At 41.4% G+C, this 14102-nt stretch overlaps 1 protein-coding gene across 5 annotated transcripts in view; it reads left to right on the top strand.

Annotated features, from left to right (window-relative positions):
- znf827 (zinc finger protein 827) overlaps positions 1 to 14102 on the top strand; it is a 70202-nt gene that overhangs the window by 17857 nt on the left and 38243 nt on the right. For 4 of the 5 annotated variants that reach the window (XM_084393645.1, XM_084393644.1, XM_084393648.1 and 1 more), the window contains exons 2-4: positions 2302 to 3513; positions 5952 to 6124; positions 6738 to 7227. In XM_084393645.1, the coding sequence (XP_084249771.1) occupies positions 2302 to 3513; positions 5952 to 6124; positions 6738 to 7227 (1875 nt within the window). The remainder of the gene's footprint in view (positions 1 to 2301; positions 3514 to 5951; positions 6125 to 6737; positions 7228 to 14102) is intronic. The other variant, XM_084393646.1, reaches the window with a different exon arrangement.

Raw genomic sequence — 14102 nt, 5'->3', positions numbered from 1 at the left:
TGTATGAATTTCTACAGATCATTCCTGTTAACACTTTGTGGTTTTCTTTGTCATCTACAATCTAGTGATTTTAAGCCTCCCTGCAGCTTTTAAATGGTGAACAAACTGTTTTCCCTCCTTTTTTTATAATGTGATAACTCTACATGCAGATTACACTGCAGCATGTATATCTTAACCTTTATTTAATGACATTTTTGTTTTAAACCATTATTCTAGAGCATGCAATCGTTATTATTTTTTATATATATATATATATTTATAGTTATAGAGAAATCTGACTGGCTGGAAGGCTAAAAAGTTCATTTCCAAGCCTGAATGTAACAATTTTCTTTCTTTCTGTGTTTTGTTGAGGTTATGATTTGCATTTAGCACTTGTGGTTGTAGGGTTGTAGGGTCATGTCCGCAGCAGCAAACAATCATGAGCACAGTTTAGCCTCAAGAGAGACGAGCACCAAGTCTCAGTGTGAGTGACTGATAACAGATCTGGACCACAGTGCCTCCCGCAGCTGTTTTTCTGGCCACACAAATTCATGCTCACCATTATGCCATTAAACGAACCTCTCAAAGGCAGACGGCCAGTATCTTGTCCCTTGTCCCAAACTGTCAGGCTTGTTGCTATGCGATAGCATTGTTGCTGTTGCAGCTAACTACCAGGGTTTTGTTCCGCTTTTTCAAGCCACATATGAGTGCGTATGTGCGTGTGTGCATTTCAGTGGCAGGGGGTTGTTTCAGACAAAGCCATGCGGAACTGGGGCCCGATCCGTGACCTTGGGAAATGTCAGGCCGCCCACGGAGTGCCTTGCCTGCGTCTGCCGCTCTAGTGCTGCTAGGAACAAAAGTGGCGGGGCGTAGCACAGCCTAGCTTAACCTAGCGTGGTGAGAGCAGAGTTCAGTCCGAGTTTCTGCCACTGCCTCAGAGACCTCTGGTCAGCAATCTAGTCGTTTCACACTAACAACATTATGGCCATTACTGCCCGTCGTCCCTGGTGTCACATGGAAATGGGTCATGCCTCACATACTTCACTGTTTTGCTCAGGTGACTGAGAGCTCAGTCAGTGAGACGCCCCAGTGATGTGCTCACGTTTAGCAATGAGGTACGGGAAGTCAGAAGGATACTTGCACACACTGGCATGCACAGCAAGGTGTGTTTGTCTGTTTTTTATTTTATTTTTATTTAAAGCATGCTCTGCTGCATTGTTGGTATTGTGGTGCATGGTAGCACAGGGTCGTGGCGGCTGCCACCCCTCTGAACCAAAGTAAGCAGTGCTGGCCAGATGTGTGTTCACTGTAATGATCCCTACGGGTCGACGGGATACCGTTGCCAAGCAACGGCTTTTTCTTTCCCCTGTAAACAGAAAGCTTACTCGCCAGGCTTATGTCGGGGTCGGCAAGGTGAGACTAGCCTTTATGTGTGCTAGCAAAAGGCGAAGAAAAGATGCTCGGATGAATTTTTTTACAGATCGTATTTCGATGTCACAAGCCCCCAGCCCTTTTTTCTGCTGTCTCCGGGACTGGTTCTCTCACACTCTCACCGAAGTGTGAGGATTTAATTTGGTCAAGTGAACGGAAAGAAAAAACCCTCACTTGATAAGTTTTGACATCCTTCCTCATCTAGGCTTGTTGCTTTCTGACATGCTCTTGTGGAGGGTTTGTTAATATGTATCAGGAATATTCACATTCTTTGTTCGCCCTTGTCTGGCAAGCTGTAATGTTTTGCTTATGAATATTGATACATGAAGTGTATATTAATGACCCTTGGTGACCTTAACCCTATCCTTATTGGCTCCCTTGTGGTATCTGCAGGCTCATGAATATTAATCCAGTTGTGTAACCTCCATTACCCTAATCTTTTGCCGTCTAGCCTCCCGGAAGGGCCTGTCACCATGGTAACCCTTTTACTAGACTCCTTTAGACCCTAGAAAAAAAATATGGTTGAAAACCGATTAGAAAGCAAGTTATTCCAGTATGCCTTGTGAGGGATGCCTCAGTTACTCATCAGGACAACTCTTGATTGTATAATATTGGTCATATTTTCAGAACATATTTTTTAGACAATCCGTTTTGGTTCTAATGAGAAAAGTCAGTTGGAAAAGGTCAATTGATAGCTGAAAGGACAATACTGCCAGCATTTATAATAATTGTGCCATTATTTATATATATATATATATATATATTTATTTTTTTATTATTCATTTTTTTATGCTTGTTTAAAAAAAAAATAAAAAAAAAAGATAATGAAATATTATCAGTTGTCTTGATGAAAAAACATTTGAATAAATCATGTTTATTTCTGTTTCACAGATGTGGACACGGTAGAGGATGGAGGGCCAGAGGGTGGGTCAGTGGAGGAGGACAGCTGGTTTGGAAATACCTCAGACAGCCCCTCTGAATCGTCCTACGGTGATGTGCAAGATGAACTGCGGGTTTCCCCGGATAATGTTCCCCGACCAGACCACGACACCTCAGCAGAGAGCTCCCTGGGCTGCCCGACACCAGTTCAGCGGGCCTCCCTGGAGCTTCTGGGGCTGGACAGTGGGGTCCTCTCGACCCAGGACACGCTGTCCTCAATGGTGTCCTCTCTTTACGGAGACTCCAGCCAGGCCCTGAGCAAGCCCCTCAGCAGCAACCTGCGGCGTCTCCTGGAGGCTGGCTCACTGAAGCTAGAGGGAGGGGAGCTGACCGGGCGTGGAACGGGCAGAGGACCAGAGTCACCTCCGGTCAGCTTGGTACTATCTGCATCTTCGCATCACGCACAACAGCTGAGTGCCTTGGCGAGGAGGCTGGCTAACAGCAGCAACAACAGCGGCAACTCGAACTCTGCATCACCCGCGTCTGTAGCAACTGTCAAGCAAGAGCCCTGTGACCCGTACGGCCCCAGCAACGGCCCTAACTCAGGCAGCAGTGGCTTTGTATGGGTAGGCGTTGCAGATAAATGGCCATCGGCTAGTTGCTCGGCACCCAGCGGCAGCAGCCTATCACCAGACTCGGCTATCCAAAAGTTAAAGGCAGCCGCCAACGCCGTGCTCCAAGACAAGAGCACGGTGGCATCCTCCACTTCTGCGTCTTCATCCTCCTCTTCCTCCTCCTCATCCTCTTCGGTCACCTCCTCCTCAATGGCAGCCCTGGGCACTCGCTCTGATGATGCGGTGCGCTTTGAACCGTTTGCTTCACCCTTCAGTCCACAGTCAGCCAGCTCCACGCTTGCTGCCCTCTCAAAGAAAGTGTCTGAAAGAAGTCAGCAGCAGGTGGGCTCATCAGAGCATCAACCCTCAGCTGGCTCCTTTCTCTCTCTGGTTTCCATGACCTCCTCGGCAGCTCTGCTAAAGGAGGTGGCTGCGCGAGCAGCAGGGAACCTTCTAGCTGATAAGAAAGAGTCAGCTCTAGTACTGGGAGCCTCCGAAGATGTCAAGCCCCTGTTAGACAGGAACCAGAAGGTGCCCACCCCAACCCAGGCCATGGATCTTCTGCTGCCAACAATCCCCAAGGGAAGGGCCAAGCCCAGCAGTCAAGCAGGTAACAGTTTGTTCCTAAAATAGATACACGCCATTTTGCTAGTATGTGTTTTTGAGATGGATTTGCAGGATATTTTTGTAGGATAAATCACACTAAAAACCACACTAGCTAAAATTTGTATTCCTGTAGTTATTGTCAAGAGGGTTAAGGCTTTATTCATTACGACGGAACGCTACCTCCTCTTATGCCACCCAGCTGCCAGGCTCTCCTGATGAGGCACACCTGAAGCTAATAAATGCAGAGTTCACCTTCCCACATCAGACCAGTCTCATGGACGTGCAATGGTGTCCTCACCCACCAAGTCCAGCACCCACCATATCAGAAAGCATGTGTCACAGCTAATTGGCCACCGTGCCCACAAAACACCACTCCTCGTGCCTCGGACCGGGAAGGGAGAACGCCTGACAGCTGGGCTCACGTCTCTACTTGGGCCTGTTCACAACATGGTGAATATTCTGTGGAAAAATTTGGTGCGCTCATTTTTTTTATTTAAATACATCTGTTAATCAGACAGTTCAAACCGAAATGAACATTTGCATGCTGTCAACACTTTTTTTATTTTTTTTATTTTTTTACGAAGAGGTGTTCTAATCTCTTTTCGTACTGCGAAGAAAACTGGACAACCAATACGTTTTGGTCACATGCCTAGAGACGCTGCTGTTACATAAAACTAAGAATTGGTGGCACTCACAAACATAATTTTTGCTAAGTGAAAGTGAATAGCAGAGGGATAGTCTGGAACCGATTCTCTTGGTCTCTGTATTTAGTGTTGTTTGATAAACACCATAGCGAATCAAAAATCTGAACCGGAGAAACCAGCTGCTTTTCTATAAGCACCAACTACTGTTACAGAGTGATTTTGCATTTTCATTCAGCCTGTCTAGCATCTAGCACAATAGACAAATCGCATGTGAACATCGAAACGGGGAAGAAGAAAAAAAAGAAAGAAAAAAGAAAAAAAATATATACATTACTACAGATTCTATTAACTGCACAAAATGCTGAAAATAAGTAACAGTAAAGTAAACCGTGAAAATGTATCATGAGACAAATCTGAATCATCATTAATCATCTTAAACCTACTATCTTATTTTTTTACATTTAAAAATTCCTTAACCGTATTTATTTTTCAAGGTACCAGTGCCTAAATGTTTGATTATTACACCACTGAAGAATGCACTGTGTAGTGATTTAGTAGTGCCATAAGGTCATGCTTCGTCTGCAAGAGGTTGGCTGGAGAATCTGGGAAAGGTCTGTTAGCACAGTGGGGGTTTGCTGGAGTTGGCGGCACGTTCTCAGACCTAGCTCATCTCCCGCGGATGTGCAGCCTGCCAAACGGAGGCCGGCAGTGTGTGTGCTCCCCATAGCCTGAACAGTCGGAGACCATCTCAGCAGATTCCCCCAGAATTTAGGTCAGGCTCCAGAGCCGGCACGACCATCAGAGTTTCCATTCAGCACAGGCTCCGGGTTGAGTGCCTAAGAGATATGGCTGATCTTTTACACATTTTTTTGAACTTATGTGGCTTGGAATCAGGATTGACTGAAAGTAGCTGCAGACGCAGAGAATAATGTCAGAGTCACAATCACAAGAGAGTTAAATATGTTGTAAAACGGCTATAATATGACAGATTACAAATTACACATTTTAAATAGGAAATAAGAACACCTCAATTAAAATCATATAATTGAGGTTCACCTGGCTTGTGTTTTTGTATGTGAAATCTGTAAGATAGTCACATGAAGAGGATCTATTCAGTAATGAAACAATACCAAATGGACATTAAAATTTGTAACACCAGCTAACGGCTCTTATTCCTCTCCCTTGATACCAAAGACCTTCAGTCATTTTACCTCACGAGTGGTTTCCACAGTGATCTCGCCGGGAGAGGTTGAGCCACAGATGGTGGTTTATTGTTGCAAATAGGCAGTCTCGAAGTTTTACACCCTGGGTCAATGAATGCCTGAGCGCGGTAATTTCACCAAACACTGATTACCAGATGTTTTTCGAGGAACACGACTGGAATACTTATGAAGCCATCCTGACAGGCCCTCATAGAATTTGTAATGCAATCATGCCAGCTTCTAATAAGACCAATTAAGCCCTAATGGACACCGGATATGGAGCCAACAACAATAATCGGCTTACTAAAAACATCCTTGTGTCTGGCTTCCTTTGTGAGAAGTCTTTGGCATTGATCGGTGTAATCATAACTCACAATTTTTATCTCATTCACACGAATAGATGCAAGGGTGACAAGAGTGAAAGGCTATTTAGCCTACATGCTATTTGATGCCAAAGGGCTATCTAATAATGTGCTAATGATTCTATGTAAACACTAGAATACTGCACTAGAATACCCATTACTGTGTTTGCAACTAGACTGAATAAAGACATTTAGTATAAATTAAAATTATATATATATATATTTTTTTTGCAGGTTCTCCTGAGGATGGAGGAAAGCCCTTTCAGTGCCCGGTATGCGGTCTGGTGATCAAGAGAAAGAGCTACTGGAAGAGACATATGGTGATCCACACGGGCTTAAAAAGCCACCAGTGTCCCCTCTGTCCCTTTCGCTGTGCTCGTAAAGACAATCTCAAATCCCACATGAAGGTGACTTCAATCGTTGAGAGCAGAAATGCTTGTGCCATAAATCATGACAAAATATCATAACGTCTCTAGGTGCAGATTTTTATGATGCAAAATTATTAGGGCTGTCAATTCATATTTTTAATCAAATTAATTACGTGATGTGGCAAATAATAAAATTAATCACATTTAAAAATATTTGCAGAGAAAAGTCCCTAAATTAAGGTAATTCAAAGGAAATATATTATTGCGGCAGATTGAAAACATCGAATAGACGTTATAAAAAGTGGCTTTAGAAGTCAACAAATGATTGATTGTGATATCATTGAATCTAAGCCTATCATTGGCTTATAGCCCACAGTAATCAGAGGCAGCGAGAGGCCATTCACACTGGACAGAAGTCTTTGCTTATGAAGTGTTATTGCATTATTTCTCATAAAAAAATAAATCATGCTTAATACATAAAATGTTTTATTTAAATAATTAATATATATATATATATATATATATATATATCAAATGTATATTCTCACTGTCACTCAAATCAATTGATAGAGAAGATGAGGATTCATGTTTGCTATGCTTCCTGCTCATCATTTCCACACTTTCTTCTAATTTCTCCTGTTGCTCATCTCAGGTCCATCAGCACCAAGACCGAGGGGAGACCTTCCAGTGTGAGCTCTGCCCCTTCACATCCTCCCGCCACTTTAGCCTCAAGCTGCACATGCGTTGCCATCAGCACTTCCCTCGTCCCGACCTCAAAGTCAAAGAAGAACCCGGCACAGACACGGAGGAGGGCGAGGGCTTGCTCATGGGGGACGGTGGCGACCAGGTCATGAGCACAGATGCTTCCACGTCTCCCACTGTGAGCCAACCCGACGGTCGTTTGCTGGCCTCCCCCAATGAACCCTCGAACCACGTCCAGATCAAGGAGGAACCCCAAGAGAGGGATGTGTCTGTGATGTCTCCCTTTGCCCTGTGTAGGGAGCGACCCAGTAGCAGCAGTAGTTCTCTGGATCTGTCGGGGCTCAAATCCAGTCCACCAGGGCCTGGACCTACAGCTGCCTCGCTTTTCAGCCCAGATATCACCACCAAAACGGCTACGGACCTCCTCATGAAGCTCTCAGGTAAGACATCACAGTTAACCACAACCACAATGTAAAATGTGATGGCATTAGATGCTTGATTATGATTGATTTATATATAATTTCTTGCATTTAGAATTAATGAATTGGTAATATAATATGGTTTGGCAAAGGCGAGAAGTAAAATTCAGCTTGCTCAATGGGAATGCAAAGCCAAGATCCTGCAGGACTGTGTCTGCATGATTAATTCTTAACCCCAGTTACCACTCTACCATGGAGAGCCTGTTTATTATTGCTGTACTATACCATCTTGCTTCCTAATCCTGTGGGTTTTTTTTAAGGATACCATAAAGAATGTCCAAGGAAAGATGTTATAGCCCTTGTTGAAGGCATTACACATTAATTCAGCGTCATTTTTTCTTGATACAGAGGATGCTTCTCTATAGATTGAAAAGAATGAACAGACAAATATGTTCCAGATTGACAGTAAAGACTTTTACATTATTTTCAAATGATTTCAAACATATGCGTTTCTTTTGAACTTTTCTATTCATCAAAGAATTCTGAAAAAAAATGTATCATGGTTCCCACAAAAAAATATTGAGCAGCACAACTGTTTTCAACATTGATAATAATTAGGAATGTTTCTTGAGCACCAAATCAGTCAAATCAATATTAGAATATTAGAATTCCTTTGCCATCACAGGAATACATTACAGTTTACAATATAAAACAATATAAAAATTGTAATAATATTTTACAATTACTGTTTACTGTATGTTTCATCAAATAGTAAATGTACACTTGGTGAGCATCAGAGACCTCTTTCAAAGACATTAAAAAACCTTAAGGATGCCAAACTTTGGAACAGTAGAGTGTGTTAATGTTAATTTATACAACCTGAAATGTTAAAAATATATTAATATATACAGAAATTATTATCATTATTATTATCATCATACATAAATAAATGCTGGTGTTGCTTTGCTGTATTGTTGTTGCAATGCTGTATTGTTCATTGTTACTTCATGCTACCTAATGTATTAACTAACTAACTTTAATTAATTAAACCTAAATGAAGAGTGTTATAGACAATATCATAATTTTTTAATGCTCAGGCTAATACTGAGTGTATAAATTAATAAGCTGTTTGGGGGCAAAGGTGAAATCTAGCTGTTAAAATGCAAAACTCACAATTACACTTGTTAAAGTAATAGAACTCCAAACTTTAGACCATTAAATACATGTTGTTGTCGCTGAAAGTATAGGTAATTGTGAGACAGCAGCAAGATTGATCCGAGAGGGCTGACCAAGGGTTACCCAGAAGGTTGGCAACAGGGTCGCTGCTCCCTCGCTTAATGCAGAGTAATTAGATTGAGATCTCGGCACAGAAAAAAATGAAAACCATCGGAACATTAGATTAATTAAAAATTCATGCATAATTCATAATTAAAAAGGAATCCGTAATTGGAAATGATTAGCGCCCTCAACTCCATCGCGTGACCTCTTGCCTGGATGCGTAGGGACTGTTCCAGCTTAGTTAACTTCATCTCCGTCTTGGTGGAACGTGCAGAGTCTGCGTTCATTGCATTGACCCCTTGTCGCCCATGGCACTTGTGTTCCTGGACCCAGAGGACCAGATAGACTCCTCAACATTGCAAAGCTAGGAGTTGAAACATAGTGGACATGTCCTGCTAGAAAGGGGCAAGATGTTCCATGTAGGAGATGGAGCATTAGTGCACTCTATACTGCCCACCTTTTCAGTGGTGTTGGTTTTTAAGTCTTTGTTAATGTGTTAAAAGCCATGAACCAAGCCAACTAGCTACAAGGTGAATCACAACATTACAAATATTTATTTGACGCAAAAAAAGTATTTGAAAATCTGACAAAAAGACAAAAGTACAAGACTTTAATGAGGGAAAGAACTACAATCCCATGAAGCATTGAAGACAACATCATTGAATTAAAAATTATGGAGAAATTTAAAACTAGTAAAGTTGTTGATTATATCTGTAGAAACAATATATTTTTAAGATTATTACAAAACATGCATATAAATATAATTACACAGTTTGGTACGTACCTCGGTTCTGGGGTCACGGTTTGATACAAGTTCGGTACGATAGGATAAATGGTCACATTACACAATCTCATTAATTCAGGTTGATTGAGACCCTTTTTGCCATTGAGATGACTGGGAAAAGTATCACAGTCAACCTGAATTCACCCTTTATATATATTGAAGTATTTTGAGAGCATATGGAGACTAACTCAATTATGTAATTTGCAGTGCTTCATGGGAGTAAACCTCTTTTGGTGGGGTTTGCTTTATGCGACTCTGATTGGTGTAATTTTCTGTACAGCATCACAGGTAATGAAGTTTTTCCTCACGAATTCCGCTGTTAAACACAATTATTCAAACAAGTTGAAATAATGCAAACAGATGCCTTCAACAAAAGCATGTACCATCGATTAACAACCTCTGAACTCACAGTTGATCTGACTTTAAACATTTGTAAGTTATCATTAAAAATAAATTTCCCTATGGAGAAAATGATTGGCGTTTTCACTTCTGGAAGTTCACTGTTGCACTTTGTTGGCTGGATGCTCCTCTACAGAAGCAAAACTTCTGGGTCAGATAGTCCTCAGTTAAGTAGTAATTTGTGCAGTGGTACTTTAACAAGGATTATCTAAGAGACACTTCTCATGTGTTGTGCTGAAACTGTCAGGATGCTGAAAATGTCTCTGAGAAATTGCGCCGCGTAAGTCATCATCACCTCTAAAGTATCTCCGATGCAGCTATCAAAACACAATTCAAAGACAAGTTGGACTTAACATCAGATGCTGTGAGCAACAGTCATGTTTTTAAGACTGCTTATCATGTCAAAATGTTATCATCGATTAGTCTGATTTGTTATTGAAGTTACTTTACAGTAATAACAAATGCATTTCTATGGGAAAAATGGCAGTGGTCAGAGAACTGCTGCAGGAAATGTGCTCAGACAAAGCTGTCATATGTACATAGTTTCGTGTGAGTTGCCTGGTCAGGTGCATGTGCTGTTTAATTCGCTTTGATGCCTTTTTTCCTCTGTGCATAATTTGGATTTGATAAGTATATACTTATCTATAAACTTTACTCATTCACTCACTAATGTATGTCCTTTTTGCAAATGGACATGCATCCTTTTTTTGCTTCTCACAGTTAAGCTCCATCTTTAAAACATAGATATGCAATTTTTTGTCAAATGTAAGGCTGTGGCTTATATTTAAAGGCTAATGACTTAAATAAAAAAAATAAAAACTTTAGTCTGCATTCATCTATACATCATTTGGAGCAGTATTGGGCAGGATTTGTGTGTGTCGGATAAAAAAAGGCTAATATGTGTATATCAGGGGTGCCCAATCCAGCTCCTGCCGATCGACTGTCCTGCACAGTTCATCTCCAACCCTAATCAAACACACCTGCCTTTAATTTGCAAGTGATCCTGAAGACATTAATTTCTTGCTTCAGGTGTGTTTGATTAGGGTTGGAGATGAACTGTGCAGGACAGTCGATCGGCAGGAGCAGGATTGGGCACCCCTGGTGTATATTATGTGTGTGTGTGTGTGTGTGTGTGTGTGTGTGTGTGTGTGTGTGTGTGTGTGTGTGTGTATGAGGGAGACACAAAAGAAACACAAATGGGAAGGGAATTAACTACAGATAAATAAAGAATGAAGTGTAAAATAGCAGACTACTGCTTTTAGAGTTCCCCAGGCGAAGCACATGCTCACGCACACATGAGGTGAACTCTCATCGACCTCTGACATAATTGGCCTATCATTTCTTTGGACTGCCTGGTTCTCCTCTGAGTTTCAGACCAATCCGCTTTGATTTTCCTCCACGCTGACACGTCTGTCAGCCATCCAGTTGCGATACACATTTTGATTTGGAGATGAAAGCCGGGGAAGCGCTTTGAAATGCAGGCCCCTGCACGTGCTTGCTGGACCTAATTCAATAATGACAGTTCACACGTTGTCTCTTTCTCTCAGAGAAAGTGACTCTGGGTGTGACTCTGGTCACGGGCGAATAATTGCCTAAAACAATTGTGAGAGGCGTTGATTGTGATTGGCGAATCCAAAGAACGAGTGCAAACTGGAGTTTGCTTTCAATCCCCATTGTTTTTGTATGCTCTCCATTCATTTGTTCCCATCATGGAGGTTTGCCTGCCATTTCTCACATTCACCATGTGGCACTTGCTTTCGTAAGTGACCCCTGCCGCATCCGGCGTCCAGCGATGTGTAGTTGCACCCTTGCTGCTTCATGTAGCAAAGCCTTTCTACCGTAGCAGACTGTTGGCTGTTGTTGGCCCCTTAACCTGCCACGTTAAGCCATCCTCGACAGGGGCGATGACCAATTGTCAGAGCTGGGAGCAGAGCTGCATGACAGAGGTGGAAAGCTAATGAAGTGGTCCAATAGTGGGCCGCCGCAACAGAGTGAGAGGTGACAGGGTACTGGATAAGCGCCCAGCAGAGAAACGAATCAGCCCGCAGAGAGGAGGAGGCAAAAAAAATAAAAAATGAGGCCAGGTGACAGCAACGGCAGATGACAGCCTCACCGGCGAGAGCAGAGATAGCCCCAGTGTTGATGTAACACTGACCGGGGGCTTCACTCCAGTCACAGCGAGAGAGAGAGAGAGTAGAGATGGTGAGAGAGAGGCTGTATTCAGACAGAAGCAGAATATGATTGCCAGTGCTGTTCAGAGCGCTAAATATGTTTACGTTCATTTCCGATAAATGAAATTGACAAAACCATTCTATAACCAAAGTGACTCACTTAAATGTTAAAAAGTGTCTTGGAATTCACTTTTCAAAATTGAATGGCATAACAAAGACAAAAAAAATCTTAATGAAGTCTTACATTTAATTTGTTGAGGTCTTAAGTTCTTTTGTATGCACATTTGAATGAAACGTCAGTAACTGGTTTTCACCATCACTCAGATGGGTTCACATAAGTCCTGTACGGCATTTTATTTAGTTTAAAATTGCGGTTTATTAGTGAATATTGAGATGTAATTAAACATTAATTATTAAAATAAAACATTAACCATGAACTAATTTAGTGAAAAATGTTAAAAACATGCCTTTATTATTTTAACTGGATTTTTTTATCATACCGTATATTATATTATATTATATAATCTGGCATAAATATTATGGCTCCACTGAAAAAATCACCCTGAGCAATGTGTCATTGATCAATTTAAAAACATTTAGCGTCACCCAAAGACCAGAAATATCTTTTTCTAATCTTTCTATCTAATCTTTTTTTTTTTTTTTTTTTTTTTTACATTTATCATCCTGCTCTAATTGCCATTTATTTGGTTCAGTTGATCACATTGTAGCGCTTGAAGCTATATTTCCCTCACTAATTAATTAATGAATTTATCCTTTTTATTATTTAATTTGATTGGTTTACATTTTTTTAAATCTTTGTTACATTGCAGAATTAAGTCTAAAATGGCTCTGTAATACTTAAGGGAATAGTTCACCCAAAATGTCCTTCCAAACCTGTATGACTTTCTGGGTACACTTTATTTCGAGTCCACTTAATGCCAGGGACACACTTAACGACTAGCTGAAACATTCTAAGGCTGAACTGAACACACTTACAGAGTGTTTCCAACGACTGGAGAAGATTTTAAACACAGACTGAACGCAACTGTCTCTGACTCGCTGCGTTTGGGCATGATCAGTCGTAAGTGTCTAATTACATTCATAATTAGCATTACAGACGTTAAGTGTGTCCCCGACTTTAGACATTCTACTAACTATAAATAACTTTGCAACTACGTGTCAACTGAGGGCAAGCTCACACTACAGAACTATGAGACTGCATGACTCACCATGGTGCTCACACAAGTTTTATTGTTGTCTGTCATCGTCTTGTCTTATACTACACAACGCAACGCCGATAAGGTGCACAAACTACAAGATTTTTGCAGACTTTCTTCTGTGGAACACAAAAGAAGATAGCCGTCTCAGTCACAGTGTTTTCCCCCCATACAATGATAACCAAAACTGTTTGGATACTAACTTTCTTCAAAATATCTCATTTTGTGTTTCGCAGAATAAAGAAAGTCATAAAGGTTTGCTGTCTGATTGGACCCAGCTGTGAGACTTTCCGGTTTATAGAAGTTGACATCTTTGATACATCCTTTGGTCACTGTCGCTATGGTTCAAGCATGTTCACAGTAATCAAGAGAATAGAAAAGGGGCTTGACTTCAGTTATTTGTTCATACAGACAGTATTTGAGCCTCTCCTGCAAGCTGTTGTATGATCACAATTCGAGTCACAGCTGTTTGTAAATACTTTGACTGTGTGAATAGATCTAGAGAGATGGCAGCTTCCACTCAAGATCTCCAAGGTAGCTTTATGAGAGGAAATTATGCCAAAGATGATGTGATGACAGACCAGAATTTGACATATCAAGATAGGCACTTGGGATTACCCCTTTATGGAAGTCTAATAAAACAGTCAGTAAACGGAAAGTGCTCATTTTTACTGAGCTTAATTTTGGTATTTTGGAGATATTCATGCCTTATGAGGAAAAAAACAAACTTGGCTGGCGGATTAAGCTGATAAATTATTCAACACTCACTGTAACATGAATTCGAATGGAAATTTTGCTCTATTTTTAGCTGCAAACCGAAAGGTCACCGGAGTGGTGTGACTTTGTATCTCCGCGCTCACGTCTCCAGCTTGTACTTTTCTGCATGTCTTCGAAAGAGAGGGTGCTTGTGCGCGTGCCGCACGCACTGTCCCTGTCTGATAGGACACGCGACCCGACACGCTCTTAATTAGAGGATGCCCTTCCAGGTGCTGACCGGACCACGCTAAGTCCGTCCGCTGACATCTGACTGGTGACATTTCCAGCCGG

This window comes from Rutilus rutilus, assembly GCF_951802725.1.
Source record: "Rutilus rutilus genome assembly, chromosome: 2".
Classification (NCBI taxonomy): Eukaryota; Metazoa; Chordata; class Actinopteri; order Cypriniformes; family Leuciscidae; genus Rutilus; species Rutilus rutilus.
Note: the sequence above shows the minus strand (reverse complement) of the source record. Positions and strands in the feature narration are given on the sequence as shown.